The sequence below is a fragment of the Cucumis melo genome, chromosome 8, assembly GCF_025177605.1.
Source record: "Cucumis melo cultivar AY chromosome 8, USDA_Cmelo_AY_1.0, whole genome shotgun sequence".
Taxonomy (NCBI): domain Eukaryota; kingdom Viridiplantae; phylum Streptophyta; class Magnoliopsida; order Cucurbitales; family Cucurbitaceae; genus Cucumis; species Cucumis melo.
The window spans coordinates 898,548-925,874 of record NC_066864.1 but is presented as its reverse complement, the minus strand read 5'-3'; the positions used below and the strand labels follow the sequence as shown (position 1 = coordinate 925,874).

General features: G+C 34.5%; 5 protein-coding genes across 14 annotated transcripts; 3 read left to right on the top strand and 2 right to left on the bottom strand.

The window, feature by feature from the left end:
• Positions 1–4,436, top strand: LOC103484352 (endoplasmic reticulum oxidoreductin-1-like). The gene is made up of 9 exons (XM_008441388.3): positions 1–498; positions 751–882; positions 1,238–1,490; positions 1,590–1,700; positions 2,399–2,517; positions 2,605–2,709; positions 2,885–3,087; positions 3,176–3,302; positions 4,060–4,436. Exons 1-9 carry the CDS (start codon positions 349–351, stop codon positions 4,234–4,236), a joined length of 1,377 nt encoding a protein of 458 aa, XP_008439610.1. The 5' UTR covers positions 1–348; the 3' UTR covers positions 4,237–4,436.
• Positions 4,437–4,617: 181 nt separating this feature from the next.
• LOC103484351 (uncharacterized) lies at positions 4,618–7,274 on the bottom strand. The gene is made up of 4 exons (XM_008441386.3): positions 6,632–7,274; positions 6,042–6,154; positions 5,402–5,482; positions 4,618–4,899 (listed from the first exon to the last, which is right to left on the bottom strand). The coding sequence occupies exons 1-3, from the start codon at positions 6,738–6,740 to the stop codon at positions 5,402–5,404; spliced, it is 303 nt and encodes a 100-aa protein (XP_008439608.1). The 5' UTR covers positions 6,741–7,274; the 3' UTR covers positions 4,618–4,899.
• A 383-nt stretch (positions 7,275–7,657) lies between these two features.
• LOC103484350 (uncharacterized) lies at positions 7,658–10,434 on the top strand. The gene is made up of 3 exons (XM_008441385.3): positions 7,658–8,448; positions 9,335–9,638; positions 10,099–10,434. The coding sequence occupies exons 1-3, from the start codon at positions 7,804–7,806 to the stop codon at positions 10,170–10,172; spliced, it is 1,023 nt and encodes a 340-aa protein (XP_008439607.1). The 5' UTR covers positions 7,658–7,803; the 3' UTR covers positions 10,173–10,434.
• A 1,403-nt stretch (positions 10,435–11,837) lies between these two features.
• On the top strand, positions 11,838–18,360 carry LOC103484348 (putative ALA-interacting subunit 2). 8 transcript variants are annotated; one of them, XM_008441382.3, is made up of 9 exons: positions 11,838–12,115; positions 12,567–12,781; positions 14,276–14,337; positions 14,441–14,515; positions 14,638–14,754; positions 15,536–15,606; positions 15,772–16,069; positions 17,152–17,438; positions 17,934–18,360. In XM_008441382.3, the coding sequence occupies exons 2-9, from the start codon at positions 12,685–12,687 to the stop codon at positions 17,986–17,988; spliced, it is 1,062 nt and encodes a 353-aa protein (XP_008439604.1). In that variant the 5' UTR covers positions 11,838–12,115; positions 12,567–12,684; the 3' UTR covers positions 17,989–18,360. The 8 variants fall into 8 exon arrangements, with proteins under 8 accessions (XP_008439604.1, XP_008439603.1, XP_050944497.1 ...); XM_008441381.3 differs by having other exon boundaries at positions 12,552–12,781; XM_008441383.3 differs by lacking the exon at positions 11,838–12,115 and adding an exon at positions 12,127–12,360 and having other exon boundaries at positions 12,552–12,781.
• A 671-nt stretch (positions 18,361–19,031) lies between these two features.
• LOC103484346 (DEAD-box ATP-dependent RNA helicase 1) lies at positions 19,032–25,100 on the bottom strand. Of its 3 annotated transcripts, XM_051088535.1 has the most exons (11): positions 24,940–25,100; positions 24,269–24,503; positions 23,622–23,876; positions 23,211–23,279; positions 22,939–23,093; positions 22,610–22,787; positions 22,130–22,317; positions 21,353–21,557; positions 20,649–20,754; positions 20,247–20,356; positions 19,032–19,732 (listed from the first exon to the last, which is right to left on the bottom strand). In XM_051088535.1, exons 1-11 carry the CDS (start codon positions 25,053–25,055, stop codon positions 19,727–19,729), a joined length of 1,623 nt encoding a protein of 540 aa, XP_050944492.1. In that variant the 5' UTR covers positions 25,056–25,100; the 3' UTR covers positions 19,032–19,726. The 3 variants fall into 3 exon arrangements, with proteins under 3 accessions (XP_050944492.1, XP_008439599.1, XP_050944493.1); XM_008441377.3 differs by lacking the exon at positions 23,211–23,279; XM_051088536.1 differs by lacking the exons at positions 19,032–19,732; positions 23,211–23,279 and having other exon boundaries at positions 20,243–20,754.
• Between the last annotated feature and the right edge of the window lie 2,227 nt (positions 25,101–27,327).

Sequence of the window (27,327 nt, the reverse complement as noted above, 5' to 3'; positions counted from 1 at the left end):
TGGATGAATAAAAAATTTAAATTATAAACTTACAATATTTTCCATGGAAGAAATTAGGTTTCTGCCATAATTGGACAGTTCTGAACATTGAATTCCAATTTGGAAAGCATTAAAAACCATTTGCATTTTACTTACCACCCGCCCATCGATTTTTTGTACACGTTTCTTCAATTTTCAATCTTAATACTTCTTCAATTTTTTCGCCACCGGTCTCACAATTTGTCATTGACCCATTTTTCATTCTTCTCCCAGTCTTCACGTTTACGTCCACAAGATCCTTCTTCCTTTGTTTTCCCCCATTTCTGGCTGCCGGAGACAGGATCCCTTTGATTACAATCGCCGGAAGTGATGGTTGGGGTAAAGGGTCCCAGATACAGATGGGGTTTGTTGATGGGTGGTGCTCTCATCGCCGTTTTTCTAGCTGTGGCAATGACTTGTCGGACCGGTCCTATGATTTCGCTCTTTGGCCGCACCAATAAGCCTTGTCCTTGTGCTAATGTATGTTTTCAGAACCTTAATTGTCTCTCTGGGTATGTTTAATTGATGAGATACTTAGAGATTAAGGCAACCGTGGTTTATACTTCCTGTTTAAGCTAAGCACTTCACCACATTCTTATAGTCTTTGCTGAATTGCTGCAGGAACTGGGGTTTAGATTAATCGGGATAGTTTAAATATGTGAATCTTTGATTTGGGTTATGGAATTTATATCTTCTATCTTTCATTTAACCTGTATGATTCTTAATTCACAGGATACCCCCAAGTATAGCGGTATGGTGGAGGGTTGTTGTTGTGATTATGAGACTGTAGATCGACTAAATGAGGAAGTGTTATATCCGTCCCTTCAAGAGCTTGTTAAAACTCCATTCTTTCGCTATTTCAAGGTTTGCTTCAATTTAATTGGCTGATTGTTATGAACTGATACTAAACCATTTCTTGTTGTGCTTTGGATCCACGCGTCAATTTGAAAGAAACTCTTCTGTGTTACTTTACGAAATGAATGTGCAATATGTAAGGAGAGGGATTGAGGAATAAGACTCCTTTCGGCTGTAATTTCTAAGTCTACAAGAACATGACAGGAGGAAAAGAAAATTTTGACATTGATAAGCAATGTGATGCTTAGCTTGTTCTGTTTAATACATTTGCATCGCATATTGTAATAGACTCGTGTTAGTTGTTCTTTTGTGCACATCTAGCTTACTGACATGCCTATTGCCAATGCATGATCATCATTCACAGGCTAAGTTGTGGTGTGATTGTCCCTTCTGGCCTGACGATGGTATGTGCCGATTGCGAGATTGTAGTGTTTGTGAATGTCCAGATAATGAGTTCCCCGAATCATTTAAAAAGCCTCATATCCTTTCATCTGAGGCATTTGTTTGTCAAGAGGGAAAGCCCCAAGCTACTGTGGATCGCACATTAGATCGTAAAGCTTTCAAAGGTTGGACTGAAATAGACAACCCCTGGACCAATGATGATGAGACTGATAATGGTGTGTATACTAAATACAACACTTCAGTAAGAACATTGGTTATTCTGTTGTCTGGTCTCTTATTTGGTTATTTATTTCCAATTGTTTTATTTGTACCAGCTGAGATGACATATGTAAACCTTCAACTGAACCCTGAACGCTACACTGGATACACTGGTCCATCTGCTAGAAGGATTTGGGATGCTGTCTATTCAGAGAACTGCCCAAAATGTAACATCTCCCTCGCTCATTTCCTCTCAATTTACATTATTTTTATGCAACTATCATTCACTCTCAAACATGCATATGAAAAACTGAACCCAGAATCTTTGAATGGGAAGAGTAGAGAATTGAGGGCTAAGACTCCTGGAACTAATACTAACTGATAACACAGCATCTTAGAAATGCCAGTAAAAGATGCTGTTCTACGATCTCTCATTTCCTTATTTGAGTAGCAATTTTTAGATGTGGGGTCACCAATTAGAGTAACTGTGGGTTTTCTCAAGAATCGGTGAAAATGTTTTTCAAATGTTCTCTTACAGAAATCACTATACAAATTGACACTCCTACTTTTTATTGACGACTACTTGCAAATTAATCTCCTTGGCATTTCAGCTCTGGTTCAAATTTTTGCTTTTATATTCCGTTCATTTGACATTTGTCAGTATGGAAGGTTGTAAAATTTGATAAACGGTGTGTAATCAATTTTTGGTTTATAGATTTTTAGAAAGACTTTTTCTGAATGGAGTTATAAGGACATTGTATCAGTTCAGATCATGGCCTCTCTCTTAACTCGGATGTTATATTGCTGCACATCCTGTTCTCATATAAAAATGATGGCATTCATTATACGTCATAGGTAAATCACGATCATCTCCATTATTCCATGTCTTGATTTTTTAACATCTTTCTGTTTCTTCTTTTTCCAGATCCGTCAGAAGAGTTATGCCAAGAGGAAAGAATATTATACAAAATGATATCTGGTCTACATTCCTCTATTTCAGTCCATATAGCTGCTGATTATCTGATTGACGAAGCTAAAAATTTGGTACAGTTTCTATTTCATCAAATTCCCAAACTGCGTTGGTTATAGTCTTCAGTAATTTGAAGTATTTCTCTTCGTTTTTCTTTGCAGTGGGGTCAAAATCTTTCTTTGTTGTATGATCGTGTCCTACGATATCCAGATCGTGTTAGAAACCTGTACTTCACATATCTCTTTGTTCTCCGAGCGGTGACAAAAGTGAGTAGGAACAACGCTGTTCTGCTGCCATTATTTTAATTACATGGAATTGAAAGCGGTCCTAATTATATATTTCTTTCTTACTGGTGTTATTCAATGGTATTGTCTGTGTTTTTGTCTTTGTAATTTTAATATATCCACTGTTTGTTGCACTTTTTGTTGTAAATGTATCTAGGCTACGGAGTACCTAGAGCACGCCGAATATGATACTGGTAACTTGAATGAGGACCTGAAGACACAGTCCTTGATGAAACAAATGCTTTTTAATCCTAAATTACAAGCTGCTTGCCCACTTCCATTTGATGAAGCCAAGTTATGGAAAGGTCAAAAAGGACCAGAATTGAAGCAGCAAATACAAAAGCAATTCAGAAACATCAGGTCTTTCTTTTAGGTCATTCCCTTTTTCCTTCGATCTTTTGTTGAAATATAAATGCAAGTTGTTACTCTCTTCTTTTATGTCATGCAGCGCACTGATGGATTGTGTCGGATGCGAGAAATGTCGACTTTGGGGGAAGCTTCAGGTTCTTGGTCTCGGTACTGCATTGAAGATCCTCTTCTCTGGTGATGATTATCAGGAACACTTGGGTCTGGATGTAAGTAATTCTGAATTATCAACCTCCATATCTTCTCATCTTCTTTTATGTTATGAGGAACCCTGAATTTTTTTGGTTTGAATTTGGCATGACAAAAACTGAACTAGAAACCTATAGCATTCCAGCTATTGTGTGTTGGGAAGACATTTCTAGACTTGTGATCCTTTCAAAACTTTTTGACCATGCTTGAGAGTAATTTAAAACTGTTAGATGTTTACGAGTGTTTAAGATCACTCTAAAAACACATTTAATTTAATTTTACTTTTCTAAATGCAATTTTTACTAACTAAATGCAATTTTTATTATATCAAAATTTGTTCCGGACTTTTAAAAATACGTTTTATTGTAATTTTAAAAATAATGAAAGTGACTTCAACAATTTTAGAATCACTCTCAAACAACTATCTTCCAAGGATCTCTGAACTATTTATCATGTTCAACTCAGCAGCTATCTTCACAAGACTTTTGATACTTCATGTCCAAGTATTCTTTTGAAACACTTAAAACTCATATGTGGGCTTATTTGAACTTATCTCGTGGTCTTTTGAATTTCTAAATGAATCATCTTCATAGTTCATACTACTCTAACATGTCGCTACAGTAAATGGTAGTTTTGTTTCTAGATGAATTATCTTTATAATCTTATTTCTTTTGACGAAAATTTTCCGGACGTGCGTAACTGCTGCATGGCATTGAGTGATCGGATATTATCATAGACCAACAAAATCTTACTAATTTCATTTCCTTTCGGTTGCAGTTGCAAAGGAATGAAGTAATTGCACTCATGAACCTGCTCAATCGGCTATCGGAATCTGTCAAATTCGTTCATGAAGTCGGACCATCAGTTGAAACTACAATGGAAGGACAAATTGCAGCTCCCGTCACAGAAAGTTGTCCATTTCATAGAATCTGGGCATCCATATTTAATAGCTAGCCTAAACACTTTGTTATAAATTTTAAAGTTTGTAACCGAGGATAACGTTAAAATCTTCACATCTTAGCAAAAAGCATTTACCCTAGTACCAACGAGAGTTTCTTGTGAGCCCTACAATAGTTTTAGCACATGAACTATGAGAGATACAATTGATGTAAAATGGATTTTGAAGAATGTAAAGATAATAACCCTACCACAAAGTATGATCATCCTCCACAATTTTCACCCGCATGCCATTTATAGTTGTTCCTTTTTCTTGTATTACCACTGATTCAGTTTTATTTTGATTCATATGGGTGTCTCCTTAATTCAATTGATTCGTCCTTCAATGTGGTTTCAATCAAACAAATAAATGCTAAATGCAATGTATAGAAAAGGAAATGAAGACTACAATCAAATATTGTGAACAAATAAATTCTGTAAGCCTGTTTTTGCTGACAAAAATAGAAATAACTTCTGCTGTATAGTGATATTAGCGAACAGAAAATGGATACATACAGCATACAAATATCTTATATGCTCATAACTAAGTATACAACTTGTATCCATGGAGTAATCAGCCTATTCATAACAGACTATCAATTTTGTGCATGAGCCTCCCTTACTTCGGAAGAACCATTGGATTCTCAAGTCAGGTACGCGAACATCGAATATAGTTATTGCCTACAAAAGAGAGAGAAAAAAAAGATTAACAATTGGGTATAAGTTAACAAAATTAGTAACAAAAGAAGTATGTTTGCACCGGAAACAATTAACAGTCTTCTATTGTGAGAGAAGATGTATGTCGAATGCAGCATCAAGGATGTTATAACATTTCAAGTAGGCATCCATAATGAGTGAAACTTATAATACTTGCTTTCATAAGTTTTAAGAATCGACTCATTCCATTTAGGAAATTAAGGTCTTTGATGAGCAATCTGGTTTTGTGTTGAAAATTATGCTCATCTCCTCATCAATCTTTCCTAAAAACTTGACATGAATTTTGAAAGCATCTGTAAGAAGTAAAAAACAAAACAAATCTTGGCAAGAACACCATTTATTATTATTTTCTAAAATCGAAAATGGATGGGGAAATGATTCCCCATATGAGACAGCTACAAAAAGCTCGGTAGATGATGCTCTAGAAATTCTTAAAAGTTAAAATGTTTATTAAACATATCAATACCTAGCGGGATTTCTTTTGACGTTTGCTAGGCTTCATTGTCTCTTTTCTTGGATCATCAGGTGCTTTTAACTCAATATATGGCTGCAAGCATATTAAGACAAAATGAGTAAAAAAATCAAACTAAATCATTGGATTTTACATTGTGAAAATGGACTTTACGCTTAGTTAAGCTCAGGCATCCATACAAATTATCTACCTTGATATGGATTCTCCACATATATTTTCTCAATGGCCAATTACTACCTAAAGCCATGTTCCTTAACGTCTTATAATCTTGGATATAAGCATAATTACCAGAAATAAATTGCCATCCAAAAACGAGACTTAGTATATTATAATCCTTGTGGTAAGCACCGATGAATAATTGAAGGTTACAAATCTGGAATCACATAAAAGTCCACAGCGCAAATATATATGCCAGAGTTGCAACGAGGATAAATTATCCAATGTGACTAACAGTTTTTTGCAGTGGTTCATGAGAGATAACTACTTCAAATTGGATCTAGAGGGTTTTTAGAGAACGCATGAGGCGCCCAAATTAAATAATTCTCCAACAATGAAAGAAATAGTAATTATTATGATCAGGTTCCAAGAAAAAAAAAACATTGAAATAGAAGAAATAGAAGGCTGAATTACAAACCTCGTCCCACTTTCTTTGGAGCTCAAGAAGCTCTTGGCAGTATACAAGACACTCGGCGTGATATGCAGCAGCTAATTCTTTTATCAATGCCTTCCTTCTAATGATACCAATCACTTCAAAAGAGGAAAAAAACGATAAGTTCAATTACAATACATGGAACTGGAAAATTTAAGAAGAAGCGTCACTTAAAAAATCTCTAACGACGTCTTGCTCTACCATTCAAATTGGGAATGGATCAAGATCAACTCTATACCACCTCACACAACAAAGTAGCAAACTCAAAGATTGAAAAACAGTTTCAAAACCTGAATGACCGAACGCAAGCCGAAAACTGACGAACAAGATCAGCAATTACAGTTTGTTGCTACTAGATCATAAACAAGAGGGGAGCCAATTCGCCCATTCGCATATCTAGAATCTATAAATCCATGGAATCTCATGTGCTTAAGAGAACAAAAACCCTATTACTCGAGAATTAAGATCAAAACAACCCAACCCTAATAAATTCCCAAAACGCATTCAATACCTAAAAACCCCAACAAACGAAAATTTTCAAAATCAGGAAATCAAGATGGACAGACAAACATTACTTCGACTGGGATCAAAGCGAGGCGGAGGCGGAGGCGGTGGCGGAGGCGTCGAATCAACTTCGAGTGGAGGTTGAGATTCAGATTGGGGTTGTTGCGATTCGTCAGCCATGGATGTGTCTCAATAGAAAGGAAAGGGAATCGAGAGAAAGATGTTAGAGGACATGAAAAAAGCTCAATCTCTAAAGTGGGTCTTCGTATTATGACTCATATTTGGGATTGACCAAATGAGAAAGACAGAGTCCTCGTCGTCGTCGTCTCCCGGAATTGGAATTAGGGTTCTTGGTCGTTACAGTGCGTCGGAAGAGAGAGGTAAATTGGGTTGTCAATGGCAAAGGCATCGTTTCTTCACCTATTTATTTGCTTCAGCAGTGTGATCAGTGTCCCCAAAAATACTCCTTTTTCCACTTCCAGATAAGAAATCACCCAAAGCTGCCATCTTTGAATCTCTCTTTCTCCTTCTTCTACTGCACATTCTTCTCTCTAGATATGCTTTTTTTTTCTTCGTATATATGTTTAATTATTAATCTTCTCTCAAGAAAAGATTGCTTAGATTAACAAACACTTTTTAATTAGGAGTGCAACAAATAATCGAAATTGAAATACCAAATGGAACTAATAATGGTTTGGTTTGATTTTAGTACAAAATCAAACATGTTGATATTTATATGTATGGAAAACAATACTTCTAATAGTATTATCAAACATAGTGATAGATAGAAATTATTAAATCTTGATTTATATATAAAACAAATATCTAAACAAAATAAACAAAAAATTTATTAAAATCTTAAATTCTATCATTATTAAAAACGAAATTTAAATTAAAATAAAATATACAAATTAAAAAGTATTAATTTCCAACCTATTTTTTCCCTTCACATAAGGAAAAGGAAATATATTTCTTGAAAAAAAGAAAAGAAAAGAAAACTTTGTTTTTAGTACCAAAATATTTGTCCAATGAGTAAAAGTAATTTTATCTTTTTATTTAGTGAAAAATGAAAAAGAAAAAAACATTAAAAAGAAGGATGACGAAGCCGCCGACGCGGAACCCCTGGAAAGTTAGTTTCTTAAAACCCTAGCGAAACCCTTGGAAAATTAGTTCGGGGGCCAATCTCCGTTACGCGTAACAAAATTTGCCGCCGGAGACTGACGAAGCCACCGACTCCGCCTCCATGAGTCTCATCGCAGGCTCCTATGAAAATTTCATTTGGGGATTCAAGCTAAGACCTTCCGAACCCCAAACTCTGACGCTAACACCTTTTTTCTCTTACCATTCTCATATTTCCGCCATTAAAACCGTCGCCGCCGCCGGCCCGGTCGCTGCTTCTGGTGGCAATGATCAAACCATTCACCTCTACGACCTCTCCACCACATCTTCTCTCGGATCACTTCATGATCACTCTGCATACATAACCTCTCTCGCCTTCTATACTCCTCCTAACCTATCGTTTCCTCGTAACCTTGTCTCTGCTGCTGCAGATGGTTCCGTATGTATCTACGATACTGACCCTTTTGTCCACCTCAAGACTGTGTTGCCTCACAGGAAGGCTGTTAATGATCTCTCTATCCACCCCTCTGGAAAGCTCGCATTGACTGTCGGCCATGATGAGTGCTTGGCCATCATCAATTTGGTTCGTGGAAGGAGGAGTTTCTATTGCAGGTTGGGGAAAGAGGCTAGTTTGGTGGATTTTGATGTTGGTGGGGATAAATTTTTCATGGTTATGAAAGAGAAGGTTTCGGTTCATGAGGCAGAGGATGCGCGGTTGCTGTGCGAGTTCGAAAACAAGAAGAGGGTTTCCTGTGTCACGCCCTGCGAGGTCAGTCCCTTTCGTAAGTTTTGTTTTTTTTTTTTTTTTTTTGTGTTGGATTCGTGTTTTAGTTTGTTCCTAGACATTGTGTTTCATAATTGTGTTGTAGAACTTGGTTTTCATATCTGCTTGGTCTCAGATTTCTGAATAACATTGAAAATAGAGATAATAAGGAAGATTTATCCTAAAAGTGTTGAACATTTCTTAACTAACACCTCCTCCGATCTTCGCCAACTCCTAAGCAGCCATTTTATCCTGAAGTCCTTTGAAAAAAGCTGTATACACCAGGCTTTACGCAGGCTTATTCCAGAAAAAGACCTTGTCTCCATTAATTCCAATTTTGATGACATTAATATGGACATTTTAGAAGAAAAGTGTGTTGTCGCGCAAATGCTAGCCCTGGTTTCAAAGAAATCTGGGTTAGTTTCTTCTAGGTTTGGCCCTCTCAAGCCTTCTCTCAGTCGATTTTCATGTTCTTTTGGAATTGTATATTCCATTTCTTAAGGATCCGGGTTGATTTATTTGCATTGGTCTGGATGCGCGTTTGTAGTAGCTAGCTGTTTGTCTTTAAAAAAGAGTCTAGAATTTAATCCTCTGTATTAGATAAGCATTCTTCAAGACCAATTAGTTAGTCATGAGAGGAGTAAACTCACCTAAGATTGTGAAGTATCTTTTTCTATATAACGTATGTTACCCAACACGCCAAGATGATGGGTTTTTAGGTTCACCATTCTTGAGGTAGATCTCAATCTTTTTTTTATTGTCCATCTCAAAATCAAGGATCGACTCATTTATCTTATAATTAAAAGTGTGAATCTTTCGAACTTTTTTTAAGTACTCGTGTTTATAAAATGTTTCTTTTCCTTGCGTTCAATTGTTATGGAAACCTGGACAGAACGGCATCCTGCTTACAGGTGGAGACGATCGTTGTCTTACAGCATGGGATGTGAAAAGTGGGAAGGTGGCATATACAATAGAAGAAGCACACCCTGCCCGTGTCAGAGGGATTGTTGTTATGACTAAGAATTCCTCTGGTGCTTTCTCTGATGATGATCCTCATGTAGTTGCATCTGCATCAACAGATGGAGTTATACGTGTTTGGGATGTTCGAATGACTGCTATCAAGGACAAGCCAAATCCATTAGCTGAGGCAAATACAAAAGCAAGACTGACTTGTCTTGCCGGATCGGCTCTTAAATGTACGATTTCTTTTCCTTTTCTCCTTATGTTGCTTTACGACTGTACCTACTCTTTTCTATTATGCATTCTCGTAATTTGCTTAACATGTTGCACTTCGATATCCATGCTCTCCTCTGTTGTTTTTAATGTGTGTTTGTTTTCCTGCAAAACGAAATGCATGTGCCACTTCTCACTTGCACCTTACCTCCTTTGGTAAATTTAGTTTTGGTTTTATTTTAATATTAAGCCTCTTTTCCCACTACATTTCATACTTCTAAAGTAACTGAGTTAAATTCTGGTCAGAAAAACTACTTTTCTAGTTTTCAAAATTTACCTTGGTTTTTTTAGACACCAATAGAAAGTAGATAACAAAGCAAGAAATTTATAAGTGAAAATAGTGTCTACAGGGTTGTTCAAAAGCTAAAAACCAAAATTTAAATGAAGTACAGCGCGTTTAATCCGTTTTTCTGTCTTAATCAGCTCTTCGGCGACCTCAAACTGGGAAGAACACATCAGACAAAGGCCAGGTCGTACCAAATGTGATGGAAACTTAGTAGTAGTATTCATTGAGCATGGCTGATTTTTCACGTTGGTGGCTGCTGGGGTGAGAACTGTACTTCATAGGTTCCCTGTACGCTGTACTAAATTTTGACAAAATTTTTTGTTTATATTGATTCACATAGGAGATATTATTTAATCTTTTTACTCCAATTTTTGTTAGTGGGTTGGCAATAGTATACAGAGCTGTGGCTTGGTTTGTGATGCATGAATTTTACAAGTAATAGTTAACATTTTGGCATAGACCATTTTCAATTATAGTTACAGTTCAACTAGCATAAATTAATCATAATCGTTTACAATGTAACCTTCTAAATGAAAACTTGTTAAAGAAATGCAGTTTTGAAAATTCCGAAAAAAGATTAAAGAAAATGTACGAGCCATATTTAAACATGGTGGAAGAATGCAACACAGTTATTTTGATTTGATTTTTCTGGTTCACTTAATTAAAAACAATATTATTAGCTATAGGGTAAAGATACCCATTTAAATATGTATAAGGAATTATCTTTTGGGAGAAGATTTGAATCATAAACTTTTTTAATTTTGATGCACAAATGTTAAATGAATTTATTTTTTCTTACTATAATTAGAATTAAGGAGTGGATAATTTTCTTTTTTTTTTCGTGTACAAATTGAGGGAGAAGATTTGAATCACAAACCTTTTGAATTTTGATACATCAATGTTAATTGAATTTATGGTAAGAATTTCTTACCATAGTTAGAATTAAGAAGAGTATAATCTAATTTATCTTTCATAGTTAGGGTTAGGGTCGAAGATATTCAGAAATTTCTAATCTAATAATAGCAACAAAACATAATCTGAAAATTTATTTTAGAATTTCATATTTGCTGGCCAGGATGAGTTTTAACTCGATCATAAAAGATCAATCCAACTTCAACATACTAAAAAAACATGTCATGTTTAATAATTAATTACAAGATCTCTTTAAATTGTAGTTTAAGATAAAAACATAATTTGTCTCTACATACACAAACTTCAATTCAAGCAAATATGTGGCTATTTATTAGATACAATTTTTTAGTAGTAAAACCATAAACATCACAAATAATTAAAGAAAAAAAAAAGACCTTATTTAATTTTCTTAACATTTAGGAGTCATTTGGAAGATGGGTTGGATTAGTATTTAGATAAAATTAGTGTTATAAATCTAGTTTTAAGTTTTATCGTAACATATGTTTGGGAGAAAAGTTTTAAAAATGAGTTTTGTGATAAAATGTGTCTGAGAAAAACCTTTAAAAATGTAGTTTTATGGGAGAATTGAAGAAATAGGGTTATAAAGAATTGAAAAAAGTTCAAGAAGAAAGAGAGAGAGAGGGAAGAGGGGTTATCAAATAACCCTAAAACCCTTAAACAAGGGTTAGTTACCATAACCAAATTCGATAGTAATAACCTTTGGGCCAAACAATCCCTTAAAGATTGTTTAGTAATCCGTAACATAGTAATTTTGCAACTAAAATTGATGTTTGAATTGAGTTCGATACATAATACAAGATCATTGTCTTATTTTCATTTAGATTTTTATATTAAGTAATATTGATTACATTCAATTCTTCCGAATAGTTTCATAGTAAGACACAAAATCATCCGTTAAATTAGTAGAGATCGAAAAAGAAAAAACATCGGACTCAATGAGGAAGTCAAACGAACGTCACAGCATACGGATGCACACGAACATTTTCCACAACCAAAAAATGGAAATGGAGATCGAGAAAAATAGAGGGAAGAGTGGGAGCAGTATCTCTAACGACTTTTCACGGACAGCGATTGCTCCTTCGTAGCTGCTTCTCGTTCGAAAACCCATGATTTCGCTACTGATTCCAATTTCTTTTTGTCCAATCAACCTCTGATCGCTTCCGTTCACGCGTTATCTCAATGCATCTGTTGCTCTGTAATCAAATTATTCCTCAGTTCCAGGTAACTCCGCCCGCCACATCTCGTGTATCCAATTTTCAGTTCTATACTTCTCTTTCATGTTTAGATTCATGGTCATCCTTTATCGTTGGATCAAGTTAGGAATAAGTAGAGTTAATTATGTGATGTAAATTTGTGTTACGTTTATCCATTGCAATTTCCTGTTTCTGTTATGTGGAAGAGAGCCTTTTAAGTTCCTGTTATGTGTGTGCGTAATCAATTTCATCCGGTCGGCCTTATTCGAGATGGTGTCGTTATTTGGATTCACTCAGTTGATTTTTATGTTATGTTTGGGGGGGGGGGGGGGGGGGGGGACTAGGAAAGTATAGAAGGTTATAACTTATATGTGTGTTTTGGTTGTTGGAAGGGAATGCTACTTCAGGTTGCTATGCGATATGGTTTGTATTTGTAATTTGTTTGGTTTAAATTCAACTTGCAGTTTGGCATTTGGCAGGGCCTCAGTAGCTGACAGAAGATTCTGGTCCTGTCTTCTTGTGCAATAGCTTTGAAACATAGGGGCATTTGCAAGTTCGTAGAACCTTTTTTTTTTAAGGGTCTTCCCATTTAAGATTATGAAATCTATGGATTTGGATGGAAGCAGCAGCTTAGTGGCCTCTGAAGGATCTGGATCAGTTCCAGCTGGACATGTACAAGCAAGGAGACATACAGGTAATCTAACCTCTATGATAAAATAATGGATACAATTACGAAGTCTTTTCGAACCAAATTCTTGGACAGAATAGTAAAGTCCTTGGATAATTAAGTAGTCCTGGATTGAAAACCCCCAACAAGTATTTACTTTGAATATTAAACACCCAGTTAGTTATATCGCTCACCAATTTTTAAGGTTTTGGCAATATGTAATTTTTAACTTTGTAAATCTAGTGGTTTAGTTGATATGAATTGTATGTGCTGATTCTGGTTTCAAAAAGCTACATATTGTTCAGGGTTGATTAGTGTAGGATGGGGTCTCCTTTGTCGTCTAGTTACTAAAATAACCTATGTGTTCCCTTTGGTTATTACTGGTGAAGGTATTGTTGTACCCTTTTTTTGCTAACCTCTGGATGTAAATTGCAGACTTTAAAAGTGAAGGTTTGCTATAAATGGAAGTTTCCAGTACCCACATACAAAGAAAAGCGTCTTAGAATTCATAATTATGGTCATATCAATGTTGCCAACCATCTTGAAATAAAAGTAGCACTCATATGTTTGTTTCGTGCTTTTATAATTTTTTATGGAAGTTCAGACTTTTGTATGCTTTTGGGTGTTTGATTAAAATTTAATATGGATTTCAAACATGAAGTTCAATGGGTGGAATTATAGATTGATATAGGACTAGAAATCAAGAAAAAGATGCATTGTGGACTTTTTCGGGATAGTAGCACAAGAATAGTGTTTCTAGTATGCACAAAGAGAGCCTGGATCATAGGAAAAAAAAAAAAAAAAACTTCCATGCCTGATGATAGGAGGAACTTGGAGATCTAATAGGCTAATAACCAGTCAAGTATGGAGGGCGTGCATCAAGTTCTTATGGATGGCTTAGTTACTCTTAATATTGATTTGTCTTTGAAGTATAATATAGCACTTTAGATGAATGGTTTGAGTTGTCTAAATTTTAACAGACTTGGAGATGATATCTTGAACCCTTGCGGCATGGCTGCATCACACGCTCCTTCCAGTCCGGTCATCTCTGTCTTTTGCCTATGATATATTTGAGCTCCAAAGCATTTGACTTGTGGAAAATATGTGCAGTAGACTTCAGGTAGCTAGTATGTACAATCGTGTTAAATGACCACAGGACAGGTGGATAGTTGGTAGAAAAGATGTGAAGCTTGTTCTTGTGAAAATGCTTTCCTTTTCTTTTGGGCCTCTGCGGAGGGTTAATAAATAGCTTGTGTAATTCGTCTTCCATTTGTTTGAGTAGGCAATGACCAAGACATCTGACAGCCCTATTGGTTTATAGTTTGTCGCTTTGATTACAAATGCTAGGAAATCGTTATATTTTGGATTCTCTTGGATGCTTTATTCTTTTATTGTTAAAACTACTTTTGGCAATTAAGTTCAGAGTTTGTGGCAACCTTCTGCAAGTCAATTTTGTTGACTTGTTTCTCATTCACTTGATGTATTCTTGTAAACATTGTGCAATTGTTGCACCAAATGCAGCCTTTTATCGTTTTACACAACAGAGCCTACCAGCTTGTAAGCCTGTGTTGACTCCTACATGGGTGAGTTTTTTAATGTTGTCTGAATTGACACATAAGTCTTTTATAATTCTTTGCTGTACATTAATTATTATGGATATTAGAATGTTGCTTATTCCTTTTGCAGGTTATTTCTGTTTTCCTTTTAATGGGAATTATTTTCATTCCTGTTGGGCTTCTTGTCCTTCATGCTTCCCACAGTGTAAGTGTTCTTTATAGATCTTGATACATTACTCTTCACTTGCTTTTCTTTTGTTTAGCTAGACACGTAGTTCTATTGAGTGTGAGATAAGTGCTGTGATGATAGTTAAAATGCCCGTGCAGGTTGCTGAAATTGTATACAGATATGATACTGAATGTGTACCTGCGTCATATAAAAATAATATGGTGGCGTATATTAAAGATAGTTCAGTTCCTAAACTTTGCTCCTTTTCCATAAAGGTATGCCTATCTTTTGTGCTTAGCACACTTATATTTAGATTTTGCATTGAACACATTGTTCCATTATTTTGTGTACTTCCACAATAGATCTAAAGATACAATTAAAAAATATGTATACATTTTAGATTCTTTCAGCGGTGGATTAGTTTGTTACCATGAAACTATAAGTCTATTAGGGAACAAATTGAGAAAAAAGGGTATGCTGGAAAGGAGAGTGAGTTTTCAGGCCGACTTAAGATAAGAAAAGGCAGTAATCTCCCTTTGGAAGGAAGGATGATAAATGTGTGGCTTTCAAAATTTGATTCGGACTTAGAACTCCACTTGTGCCTGTAAACACCAGTGTAAAGTGATTCAAAAATTCATCTATGATTAATGTCAAATATTTGTTATGTTATCATTATCAATGACTTTTGTTTTTTATGCCTTCATATTACCACCGAAAAATAAGGGCAATGGGAACAGGGCCCTCTCTTGGCCTAAGAAGCACAAATACCAATGACATCATTTTTTAAAATCTAGGACACGGACATAACATGACAATATGTGATTATAAAATATACATTGTTAATATACAAGAAGGAAATCTAAAGTCAAGTTTAGGCAATCTTGTGCTACAAAAAGCAAATATACATATATACATTTTTAATATACAAAAAGGAAATATACAATTTAAAGTCAAGTTTCGCCATTCAATCCCATGACACCATGCTTCTTAGCCCTTAGACTCTACTTCTTCTCTATGCCCTTTTTTATTACTAATCTTATTTTAATACTTTTATAGGTCAACAAGACTATGAAAGCTCCAATTTACATTTACTATCAACTAGATAACTACTATCAGAACCACCGGAGGTAATGACCTTATTTCTGTTCTGTGTAATGATGCTTGATTTTGTATTAATTCGTCTATTTATTTCAGCTATTATTTCACCTGAAGATCTTTATTCTGAAATATTAATTAGGTCATAGTATGTTCACTGTTCAGACGCGTAATCTTGTTCTATTCGTAAACTTCAGGTATGTCAAAAGTAGAAGTGATAAGCAGCTGGTACATGGACTGGCATACAACGATACAAGTTCCTGCAAACCATTACAGTCGCATAATGGTCTTCCGATTGTCCCTTGTGGGTTGATAGCATGGAGTTTGTTCAATGACACATATAAGTTTGTCCTTGGGAAATCTGAATTGAAGGTGAATAGGAAGAACATTGCATGGGAAAGCGACCGTGAACATAAATTTGGAAAGCATGTATATCCTTTTAACTTTCAAAATGGAAGCTTGATTGGTGGTGGAAATCTAGATCCAAACATTCCTGTAAGTGCTATAAGTATACAGACTTTAATTAAATTTCAGTACACATTACTTCTCCGCTATATTAAAATCATTTAGTATTCCACATTACTTCTCCGTTATATTAGAATCATTTAGTATTCCACATTACTTCTCCGTTATATTAGAATCATTTAGTATTCTTTTATTAATATATTGGACCAAGGGGCTTGCTGTGGTTATCTGCAAGAATATGGGTGTGGGTCTCAAACTCAAGACGACAATAGTTACAAAAGTATTTTATAAGTGCTCAAGGCTAGCTTGAAAATTTAAAACTTCTCAACATTCTTTGCTTTCTCGAGATGTATTCCTTAGACTGTATGCTTTCTTTCCATCCGAACCTTCCATATAAAACATCCATACCATTTTCCATGAAGACCTTGGCTTTCTTTCCGAACAAGTAATTTGGAAGAAGTTACCCAAAAACTGTTCATGTTGACTACCGGAAAACACCAAGCAAAACTGAATGCTTCCAAAAAAAAACACCATAAATTTTGAACATTGGAAAAGTGCAAGAATATATAGCTTTGAGTTTTCTCGTTTTTTCTACATAAGCAACATTTTTTTATAGGAGCCAACTATTTGAGTCTTCTTTGGATGACATTAGCTTCACTTATTCCTACTAGCAAAGTTCCAGAGTAAGAATCTGTTTTCTCCCTCTCTTTATGGGTTCCAAAGAGTCAAAAGGAGCTATAGAAATTCTTATAGCTATATATATGGAATAAATACCTGAATGATTCAAGGAACTATCTGACCACTTTGTAAACCAACGAGTAATCAAGGCAATAGAACCCATTTATTTACGATGTGAACTGGAAATGAAGTATGACTAAGATTTAAACTTGTGGGTGGATCACGTGTTACTTCTCTAAGTGAATAGAGTTGTAGGTCTGTCTCACTATACATCTTCACATTATTAAATTTGCATGTGGATTATTTAAGATGGTGGTTAAGTTAGTTTTTTTTTTTTTTCTCTCGAAGTCCATTTGAATAATCTGGCTGCAATAAATACTTTAGCTTATCATGCTCCTTCCTCTTTGGTTGCTGGTTCTTACTTCATACATTAGCTGAGTGATCATGAAGATCTAATTGTCTGGATGCGCACTGCCGCTCTTCCAAGCTTCAGAAAGTTATATGGTAGAATTGAAGAAGATTTGCATGCCGATGATGTTTTAGCTATAAAATTAATGAACAACTATAACACGTACAGCTTTGGAGGAACAAAGAAACTTGTTATTTCAACATCAAGCTGGTTGGGGGGAAGAAATGATTTCCTTGGATGTGCCTACATTTTTGTAGGATCCTCTTCGCTCCTGGTTTCTATATTCTTCACATTGCTACACATGAAATCGAGGTAAAATACCAAAGAAATGGCACTTTTTCTTTTTGCAAGTCATTCATTCCGTAATGTTACATATTACGCTATACATCATACATCGTTGCTTACCTGCGGTATAGTCCCTGGGCTTAATTATTACATTTTGCCTCTGAAGGTGAACTTTAATGTATTTCACTATGACGTTAGACGTACAACAACTCTAGTCTCTACTATCCTGCTTATGCTTGATATCCTACCATTGCATCCCATTGTTTCGGTGGTCGTACTGTTCTCTTATTCTTATTAAACCATTCTTAAGTTCGATAAACAAGAGTATGGTCTTCTAGTTTGGAATGATTTTTTGAGTGTTTAAAAACATTCTAAGCACTTAAAAAGTCGTTCCAAATTAACTAACCTTATGTCGACGGATATTTATGATCCTCTGTTCATAGCGTAATTTCCTTTTTAATGGAGGGAATTTAATTAGGTTGATATTTTGTGCATTAATCTTCTTTCTTGATTTTCTTGCAGGCCCTTCAGGGAAATAAACTTTTCATCTAGGAATAAAAGCAGCAGTACGGATTAATGATATATTCTGTGAGCAGTTAGTTTCATAGAGATCACAAGTTTCCTCTCTAATTGGTTGTAAGTTTCAAAGAAAAAAGAATATACTCGAAAGAAGAATATACTCATTTGGGTGCGACTGTTCGTTGGTATGTTACATTTTCATCTCAATTATGTGCCAGCCTACCGTTATGATTAGCATTACATTCGAGTGACGATATTGGATCTTGGATAAAAATTGATTTTGCTAAGGTAGAAAGCGGTAGCTTTTTTTCATTGTAAATATGCTGAACTTGCTCAATCGATAGAACACAAGTCATAGTGAACGGAAAGTTGTATTAAATTTTACGCTATCTTTTCCTAATATTTACATAGACATGAAATTTGTAGACTATCTTTAATATTTGTATTCAGAAATTGCTTGTGGTGTTCTAATTTTGGTGGAAATATCAATGTGAATGGATATTTCTACAAAAATAACATATGTAAAAGAAAAATACATGAAAATATTTAATGGTAGCTCAAAGGACGGTTTGAATTGATTGAATTTCAATAGCAATCTCAAAGTAACCAATAATTCAACAAAGATATTTTAAATTCCATTGGGATCTTGGTACCGTCCCAACATCCATAAATCTTCTTTGCTCAATTAATACACCAAATCGTTCCTTGAAGCTTCTGACACTTGTCAGAAATTTTACACATTTTTAATAACTGACAATAAATTTTGTCAGCATTAACATGCCGATACGCCAGAAAATCTAGAAACGTGGCATATGGAAATGCCAATCATAGTTAAATTTTGAAGAGGGCAGATGCAAAAGCAAATTGGTCCCATCAAATTTTGGACTCTCTCCAAATACCACAAATTAATCTCCTAGAAAGGTCTGAGAAAGCATTTGAGAGAACTTCAAAAATGACATTTTTGGAAGTCATTATAAAATTGTTAAAATCCACCTAGTTATATGAAAAATGTTTTTAATGGTTCAAAATCAATTTTACTAGCACGAAAAAATGTGATTAAAAGCAAAAGTAAATATCGGATGGATTCTGACCAATTAAAGGTGTGTAAATCTAAATATCCGATTGAGTTTGAATGATTAAAATTGTTTTCGAGTGATTTTAACCATTACATACATATACATACATACATACATGTGTGTATATATATGTGTGTGTTAGGTGGTATCACCCAGAGCCAAAATATTGATTTCAAGTATTCCCCCACATCCATTCAGCTCCTAGTCTAAGAAAATCCTCAATAAATATCGCCCGAAAGCTTGGATTCACTCTCAGGCTCTCAACAAGACCAAGTAGAGCTTGGAGAGCATCACATTCTCAACCACCATCCTCCAACACTCAAACCCCTCCGAAAAATGGCAAATTCTCGTATAGCGAGGTTTGTTACTGAGGTTGCACCACCACAGATTATCAGTGTCATGAGGCGCCGCACATCAAAAGTGTTGGATACCATCAGTGAAGAGGATAGAGAGTGCAACAAGAATGAATACCCTGCTGCTCCCCAAAGAAGCCTATCATCGTCATCTACCTCTGCCTCTATGGCTGTTGGTGCCAATTCTATGTACTTCGTCCGAAACATAAGCAGACCTTTCTCCAAATTCAATGATTGAATCTATGTGACTCAAGTGGATAAAAGGGGCCTTATAGAAGGCTTCAACACCATCTCCTGTCGTTGAATTTTCTTGTCCTTGTCAACCGAGTCCCGGAACCTTGTATTTTCACAGTTTCCAGTGAACTTGCTAAGACTGTAAAATGCAACCATGTGTATAGTTAGTCTAGTTTGAAATGGGGAATCTGTAATGTTCCGATGCATAAGATTGCTGTCATTCAGTCCATTAGTTAGTAGTGTGTGTTTTGAGAAGGTAAAGCATTTAAATCACGTCATTAGTTGTGTTTTTGTTTTGACTAATGGCAGTCCATCAGTTAATCATTTAGTCGAGTTTGAAATGGGGAAATTGTAATGTTCTAGTGCATAAGAATACTATTGTTGGGTCTATTAGTTAGTAGTGTTCTTATTTTAAGACGGTTTAAAATCACACCATTAGTTGTTTTTTTGCTTCAACTAATGGCAATTAGTTAAACATTTATTGAAGTTTGAAATGGGAAATTGTATTGTTCTAATGCACAAGAATAGTTTAGTGGTGTTAGTGTTCTAAGATGGTTAACCATTTAATCCTCACCATATTCATTCAAGATGTTTTTCATATGTTACAAAATGGGACACTAATCTTTCATATGAGATTGATTGTTGATACCAACCTTTGCTTTGGAGGAGTTCCTATCTTTCCGTTTGCCCGCTCTAGAAGAATACGTGATTGTACTCTTTCTGGATGTTTCTGATTCAACCTTTTCCTTCAGTTTCTCTAGGGCTGTTAATAATCATTAACAATCAAAACGAGAAACATATGGAGAAAACATTTGTATGAAGAGAAATAACAGAAGATTATTTATTATTTATGAAGCAGCTTCACAGAAAACAACGCATGCTTCCTAACAAATTAACCCTGCAGCCTTACTTATTATTGAAACGTGAAGAAAGAGCAGAGTGGATTTGATGCACGGACCAAGGAATATGGAGCCCAACAATTTCAGTTACTTGGGTAATTAGTAAATTAGGGCAGTTTTTATTTTTCCGGATAGTCAAAAGGGATGAGGTGTTACCAGAGACATAAGTAGGCTGAAGGAACTCAATTGAACTGGAAGGTAGGGAATGTACGGGGCAAGAATCATTATCAGCCTTTTGCAGCAATTTCTTGAAACGCTTAACCTGAAACATATGAATCTAAGTATAAGCAAGTTGGACTAAGAAATTAGCTCAATTATTCACTTGTTGAACTTTTTTTAACCAGAAACAAAGAAGGCTCAACCAAAAGGGATTATCTTCTAACTGAACTATAAAGCTTACTCGCGTCTGATAGATTACCACAGAATTGTACAAGGTACAAGGCCAAAGCGTATTATGATTGTAGTACCTAAATTATCACATCTTTATTTATCTGATCTTTCATCCTTAGTTTCAAAAGTGTCTGATAGATTCTTGAACTTTTAATTTTGAGTCCAACCTTAAATTTTAACAAGTGCTTAATTAGGTCTTTAAATTTTAAATTTTGTTTCTGATACGTGTCTATTTCTATGATTTTTTATTATTCAAGCAACTACACAAAATAGAAAGTTTAGGATTTTCTTCCAAAAAAGTTGAAAGTTTAGGGTTATTACACAGAAAATTGAATTTTAAGTCTAATATATAATTACAGTAACTAGTTGATGAATTCATTTTTTATCAATTTTGAATATGTAAAGAAACCCAGTGAGAGGCATAACCAATGAAATCACGATGTTATCATAACGGCTTGATCACAAAATACCTCATCCTTTCTCAGCAATGTGAAACAACGCCCAGACTGCCCAGCTCTTGCAGTCCTACCAGCTCGATGAATGTATGTTTTTATAAATGCAGGCATATCATAATTAATAACATTTTTCACACCCTCAACATCCATTCCACGAGTCATGGCATCAGAACTAACAAGTACTTGAATCTCCCCTCCCCGGAAAGCATTCAGTGTCTTGCTGCAGAACGTATGTAAATTTATTCACCAGGAAATCTCAGCAATAATATGAACATCTATAAGAGAGAATAAATGCAAAACTGCAGTATGCTCAAATTTATAAGGACATGTTAGGCGAATAAAATGATAAAAAAACTTAAAAAGTAATACTCGATCTCCATTAGACAAAAACACTCATCAATGTAAAAAAAAAAACTAATGTGTAAAAGGCACTTTTTCTCACATACAGAATTTTCAAGTATAATATTAAAAATAATAGTTTTTTTAGGAAACAATACATAAAATTAAAATAATAGTACGAATAATAAATAAATGTTTTTAAAATAAATAAAAATAAAAACCTTCTATGAAACAGATGTGGTCCAGTTGTAGAATAATCGTTTATGTATTCTATATAACTAAGTTACAGTTTCTTATCTAGGAATCCCGTCCACAGAGGTAATTAGGTCTGACTGTGAAAATCATGAATCATAGTCCACGAGATTAAGAGAAGTCCAGGATTCATAGCTTCTGGCAATACTTAAAATGGGAACAGAGAAAGCACTCATGTTAAAAACAATCTTCCAGTGTTACCTTCTTAAGGATTGGCGTTGAAGCCCTGAATACTCTTTGATCTTGAGTTCCAAGTCTTCAAAAAAGTTGAGTAATGAGCATAGTCGATGAGTAGACTCCACAGAGGATGTAAAAACAATACACTTCTCTTCTCCTAAACTTTGAAGTAGGGCAACCAGATATAATGGTTTGAGTTTCGATTCACAAATCTGAAAAGAAACAAATTAAAACTAACTTAAGAAAGTATTGATCATGTCATCAAAGAACGTTAAAAGTTGCAAATTAATCTCCTAGGATCCCGTTTCCAACACCAACAATCAATAAGCATAGATTTTTATGAATAGATTAGAATCCAAAGCCCAAAACTAGGGCTAAACCCCTCGCCAAGATCAATGCCCAATGGTGTCCTAATTTAATGGTTAATTGCACTTCTGTCCTTCATAAACAAACACCCAAAAAATGATTGGATCACAGATTAATCAAGAGATGGGGCCAATTTACCATCATGTATGATTCCAATTTCTCCGGAAGTTTATATCTTCTTTTCCCAGTTGTTAAGAATAGAGGATGATGCAGATCAAGCTGTGCAAGCTTGCCTGGATCCTGTGTAAGCGTTGCAGATAGAATCATCTTCGCAAGCCTTGGGTAAGGTTTGCCCTTAAAACCCCTCTCAACACCACTGCATGAATCCAAAAAAGTACATGCAGTCAGCACTGTAGATTTATACCACAGAGGAAATTTTGAGATGAACCAAAAAAACATGCTAGAGAAAGAAATGACAGGGCAGATTAATTTTAACAATGGCAAACATCATTAGAAGTAGAACTTACAATCTCCTTATGGTTTTTAAGGATCCAGCTGAACAAGGATTTGAAATGTAGGAAGGAAAGATGATACTGCTGTCATCAGCATGAGTCAACTGAAGCACGGTAGGTAGCCAAGATTGATATGCTTCTCTTAATAACCTATCGGTCTCGTCAATAACCTGAATAATATATCATCAGCAGATTGTAATGAGACACCAATAGCTCAAAAATTGATATATGTTGAAACAATCATTTAAACTAACACATGATAGCAGCAAATTTTTCAGCTTACAGACCCATTTTAAAATCAACGATCCCGACGAAACAACTAACACATAACCAGCTTTGTACTTGGTGTGACTATGCTGGATAAAATCAACAATAGGGGAAAATTCACCAACAAAAAAAAATGCTCAGAACAGCTATATTGATTTTTTAAAATCTAGAAAATTCAATCAGCCACATAAACTAATAATAAAGATACTATTTAATAAATAAATAAAAACACTTGTACGCGGTGGAATGTAAATTTTCTGCAACAAATAAATTTGGGTCAGACTCAGTGACTACGTCCATCCTCAAACCATCATTTAACACAGTATATCTTTTTTTCAGAAAAGACTTTCCCGTAGTATATAACATCAACATTAAGCCTTTTCAAATATAAATGTAACTAAAACTCATAGGTTGTAACAATGAGTGCTTACAAGATAACGTAGATGCTTAAGAGTAAAACCCTTCGTGAAGTTAATATGGTCCATCAATCTTCCAGGCGTTGCCACCAATATGTCCACAGAACTCTGCAGCGCAACCAAAACATCTTCGGGATCATAACAGATACCTGCCTCAAGCTTAGGTCTCTTGATGAGCTCAGAAATCTCATCAGCTATGGAAGATTGACCAACAGCCAGACCTACAGATAATCCCACTGCAGGTGCGATTGCAGAAAAGACCTCTTTAACCTGATTAAGAAGAGTTGTGAGCATATTTCATGCATTTCATCAATAAGAGCAATTCCAGAGTTATTAAAAGATTCTTATCCAGAAAGCAAACTTAATCTAATATCAAGATCAGATCTAATTCATTGATCAGTTGAATAGCATCGTTGAACACTGTTTAGCAAAGAATATCCCTGGTAAATTTCCAGCAAAAATTGAATCAAGAAACCACAAAAAAAAAATGGATAGTTTCTGGAATAAACTACAGGATATCAAAACAGAATACTTCAAAATCAATGATTCGAAACAGGATAGTAGCAGGTTCCAAATTAAAAAAGGGAGATAAACTCAAAAAACTGCTTGTTTGCACTTTATAGGAATTTATATCTTAAATAAATAGAAGCAAATAAAAAAACCTGCAAGGCCAGATCCCGAGTAGGCAGCACAACTAAAGCACGCAAGCATTTGATTGTACGACTTGACAGCATTTGCACTATTGGTAGGGCATAAGCTAAAGTTTTCCCACTTCCAGTTGGTGAATTAATACATAGGTCTCTATCAAAAGAACCGGGTCCAATTGCCTCTTGCCATACAGCGAGTTGCACTGGAAACAGTGAAGAGATGCCCATGTTCTGCAAAGCTACCTTCAATCTAACGTTTGGGAAGCAAAAAAAAAACGTTAAAATTGTACCCTTGAGAAAGATGAAAATATCTAACTTAATTTTCTCCAGTCAGAAAATATTGGAAAGCTTTATCAAATGCAACTGCGCAACAAGACTCTAGGATAGTGAATCTCCCGGCACTAAAAACGAGCCATCTAAATCTCGAGTCATATGGATCATAAGCTATGGGATAAAAGGATAACCAAAATTCCAATTACTGTCAATACAATGCACGGAAATATTACAGTCCCAGTGCTCCCAATGAGATATCCAACCAAAGATTCACTTATTTCCAATGAAGTGCTGTAAATGATGAATATCGAACTAAAAGTTGCAGAAGTCAATTTGAGGTCATAGTCAATAGAAAAGCTCGAAGATGGGAAGGCATTATGTATACAAATGATTAAGACGAAAGAGAAAATTGCCTGTGATCGAGCATAGGGAGGATCTCAAGGGGGCATTCCTCGATTAGGGACACGTCGACAGGGCTTCGCATCCATGGTAGAACAGGGATGTGCTTTCGCTTCTGCTTCTCCGCCATTGCTTACAAGCACAGCTTCAGAATCAAAAACCTTACACAACCTTAGGGTTTTAGAAATAAGGGTTAACAAAAATGGGCCATAATATTTTCAATTTTGGAAAATAGACCCAATTTCGAAAAATAAGTTTTTTGGCCCTTTCACTTCAAGAGTATTTATTAAAAAGACCGAAACCTCCCCCTCCATTGTTTAATGGTTAAAATACTATTTTTGTGGTGGTTTAGATAGACCGGGTTGTGGGGAGGGTTTTCCCTAAAGCCAACTCGAATCAACTTGGCAATCTTAAAGATGTCTTAATTTGGTTAATAACGCTTAAATTTTAAATTAGATTGGATCCTTGGATTTTTTTTTTTCTTATTAATTTAAAATACTTATTTTTATTTACGACGAGCGTCTAATAATTAAATTTTCGTAAAATTCAAAAGTTAAATATCAAATATACATGAAAGTTGTTACCGTCATTAAGTAATGACAAATCGTGTATGAATATATTTCCAACTTGAATATGTTTACAAGTTGTATATATTAAACAAAAGACAAACTTCATTCGTAAGCAAAATATGCAATCTCGCAGAGTCGAATTAGACGCCTACAAACAATGTGGAATGAAGTTGACAGAAGGGTTTAAGGTTTATACAGAAAAAAACATACATATTTGGACCATTAAGAAAGCATGAATCTGTAGATATGTTAAGAGTTTAAACGGAATTAATATAAGATTTGAACAAAACGAAATGAGAGAAGACGAAACGATAATGCTAACATGAAAAAGAAAAAGCCAAAATGTATATGAAAAAGATGAATCAACGGTAGATATTCAAGAAACTCTAAAATCAAATTTGTGAAAATGGAGAGAAAATGAAATGAGATAGATATGAATGCGAGTACCAAACAAATCAAACACGAGAGAGTAAACAACTAACCATATAAAATACTTCTTGATAGTTGTCACTAAAGCTAATTGAAGGTAAACAAAAAAACAACAAATTTCAAATATAATAGTAGAGGGACCAAACACTGAGTTGACCATCATAACAGACTCTACGTAACTCAATTTGGAAGTTCAAAAGTCCAATTAGTTACAAAATTAAAAGATATATATCTAAAATGATCCATAAACAACTTAGTTTTCTATCCGTATCTATCAACAATAATCATCAACATTCCATATAATTTTCCAACCTGCTACAAATTTGCCGAATTTAGGATATAAATTATTTTTAATTCAAAATAATAAGTGCATAACAGCCTAGACTAATTTTAATTGTTTATATTAAATAAAATCTCAATCTATGGCTTAGGTTTGTCTCTAGTTATCCATTTTATTATCTAATCTATAAATATAATTAAGTTTAATCATATCGAATAATGAAGGGACCCTAGAGATATATTATAGAGCAAGAACTTTTATAACTTTTGACATATTCAAATGACAATTACAACAAACTCTTTCTCGAAATATATATATATATATATATAATTGACTTAAAAGTTGAAATAATTACTCAAGAAATACATATATTTAAAAGATTGATATTTCTTATAAGTTATATCCATCTAAATTATAATATAACAGCATCCTTGGGAATCGAATATGCCAAAAACATTAAAATATAGGTGCATAATTAACATTTTGACGTGCCTAATGATTCGTCCTCTTCAATGACGGATATTAGCATCTTCCCATAAAATATATGAAACCATAAGAAAATAATATAAAAAACATCGCAATCAACCTTCATATTCAAAGACATGAATCGTCATTACATATGTTTTTGGATTATGTGAGAATAATTTAAATGGCAACCTTTGAATATCGAAAAGTACAAGTTTTTGTATTTTAAAAAAATAAAAATTTAAGTACCAAAGTTCTAATCTGTTTCCTTAAAAAAATAAATAAGTAAACAACAACAACAATAAAATAGAAGTATGAAGTCTTATTCAAGTAAAGCACAAATTATTTGTGTGTGTATATATATATAAGCACATATTATTTTTTAATTGTGGAATGAAGTCAGATTCAATAATTGAATAGTATAAGATGAAAAATAAATACATCATTGTTATTTATTTATTAGGTCGTGCTAACTCATAATTCAAACCTAAGATAATGTTACTTAAATTTAAAAATATTAAAAAAAAATCTAAATCGTAATTTGATGTCTATAGATTTTAGAAGCTTTAAAAAAAATTTCCTAACATTTTTAAATTATCCGTTCGTTAATTATTGGATCTCAAAACTCGAAACTCATAGTATAAATTCAATAACTCAAT

Excerpts from the sequence above, each read along its gene's own strand:
- LOC103484351 (XM_008441386.3), bottom strand. The coding sequence starts at position 6,740 with ATGGCTGACGAATCGCAACAACCCCAATCTGAATCTCAACCTCCACTC. Across the intron at positions 6,155-6,631 it reads TCGCTTTGATCCCAGTCGAA|TGATTGGTATCATTAGAAGG; the intron begins GTAATGTTTGTC and ends CCTCTTTTGAAG. Across the intron at positions 5,483-6,041 it reads TCCAAAGAAAGTGGGACGAG|CCATATATTGAGTTAAAAGC; the intron begins GTTTGTAATTCA and ends ATATGCTTGCAG.
- LOC103484350 (XM_008441385.3), top strand. The coding sequence starts at position 7,804 with ATGAGTCTCATCGCAGGCTCCTATGAAAATTTCATTTGGGGATTCAAG. Across the intron at positions 8,449-9,334 it reads CCTGTGTCACGCCCTGCGAG|AACGGCATCCTGCTTACAGG; the intron begins GTCAGTCCCTTT and ends AAACCTGGACAG. Across the intron at positions 9,639-10,098 it reads TGCCGGATCGGCTCTTAAAT|CTCTTCGGCGACCTCAAACT; the intron begins GTACGATTTCTT and ends TGTCTTAATCAG.
- LOC103484352 (XM_008441388.3), top strand. The coding sequence starts at position 349 with ATGGTTGGGGTAAAGGGTCCCAGATACAGATGGGGTTTGTTGATGGGT. Across the intron at positions 2,518-2,604 it reads TTGACGAAGCTAAAAATTTG|TGGGGTCAAAATCTTTCTTT; the intron begins GTACAGTTTCTA and ends TTTTCTTTGCAG. Across the intron at positions 3,303-4,059 it reads AGGAACACTTGGGTCTGGAT|TTGCAAAGGAATGAAGTAAT; the intron begins GTAAGTAATTCT and ends TTTCGGTTGCAG.
- LOC103484348 (XM_051088539.1), top strand. The coding sequence starts at position 14,095 with ATGCTAGGAAATCGTTATATTTTGGATTCTCTTGGATGCTTTATTCTT. Across the intron at positions 15,607-15,771 it reads TACTATCAGAACCACCGGAG|GTATGTCAAAAGTAGAAGTG; the intron begins GTAATGACCTTA and ends CGTAAACTTCAG. Across the intron at positions 16,070-17,151 it reads ATCTAGATCCAAACATTCCT|CTGAGTGATCATGAAGATCT; the intron begins GTAAGTGCTATA and ends TTCATACATTAG.
- LOC103484346 (XM_051088535.1), bottom strand. The coding sequence starts at position 25,055 with ATGGCGGAGAAGCAGAAGCGAAAGCACATCCCTGTTCTACCATGGATG. Across the intron at positions 22,788-22,938 it reads TTAAAAACCATAAGGAGATT|TGGTGTTGAGAGGGGTTTTA; the intron begins GTAAGTTCTACT and ends GGATTCATGCAG. Across the intron at positions 20,755-21,352 it reads CATTGCTGAGAAAGGATGAG|GTTAAGCGTTTCAAGAAATT; the intron begins GTATTTTGTGAT and ends CATATGTTTCAG.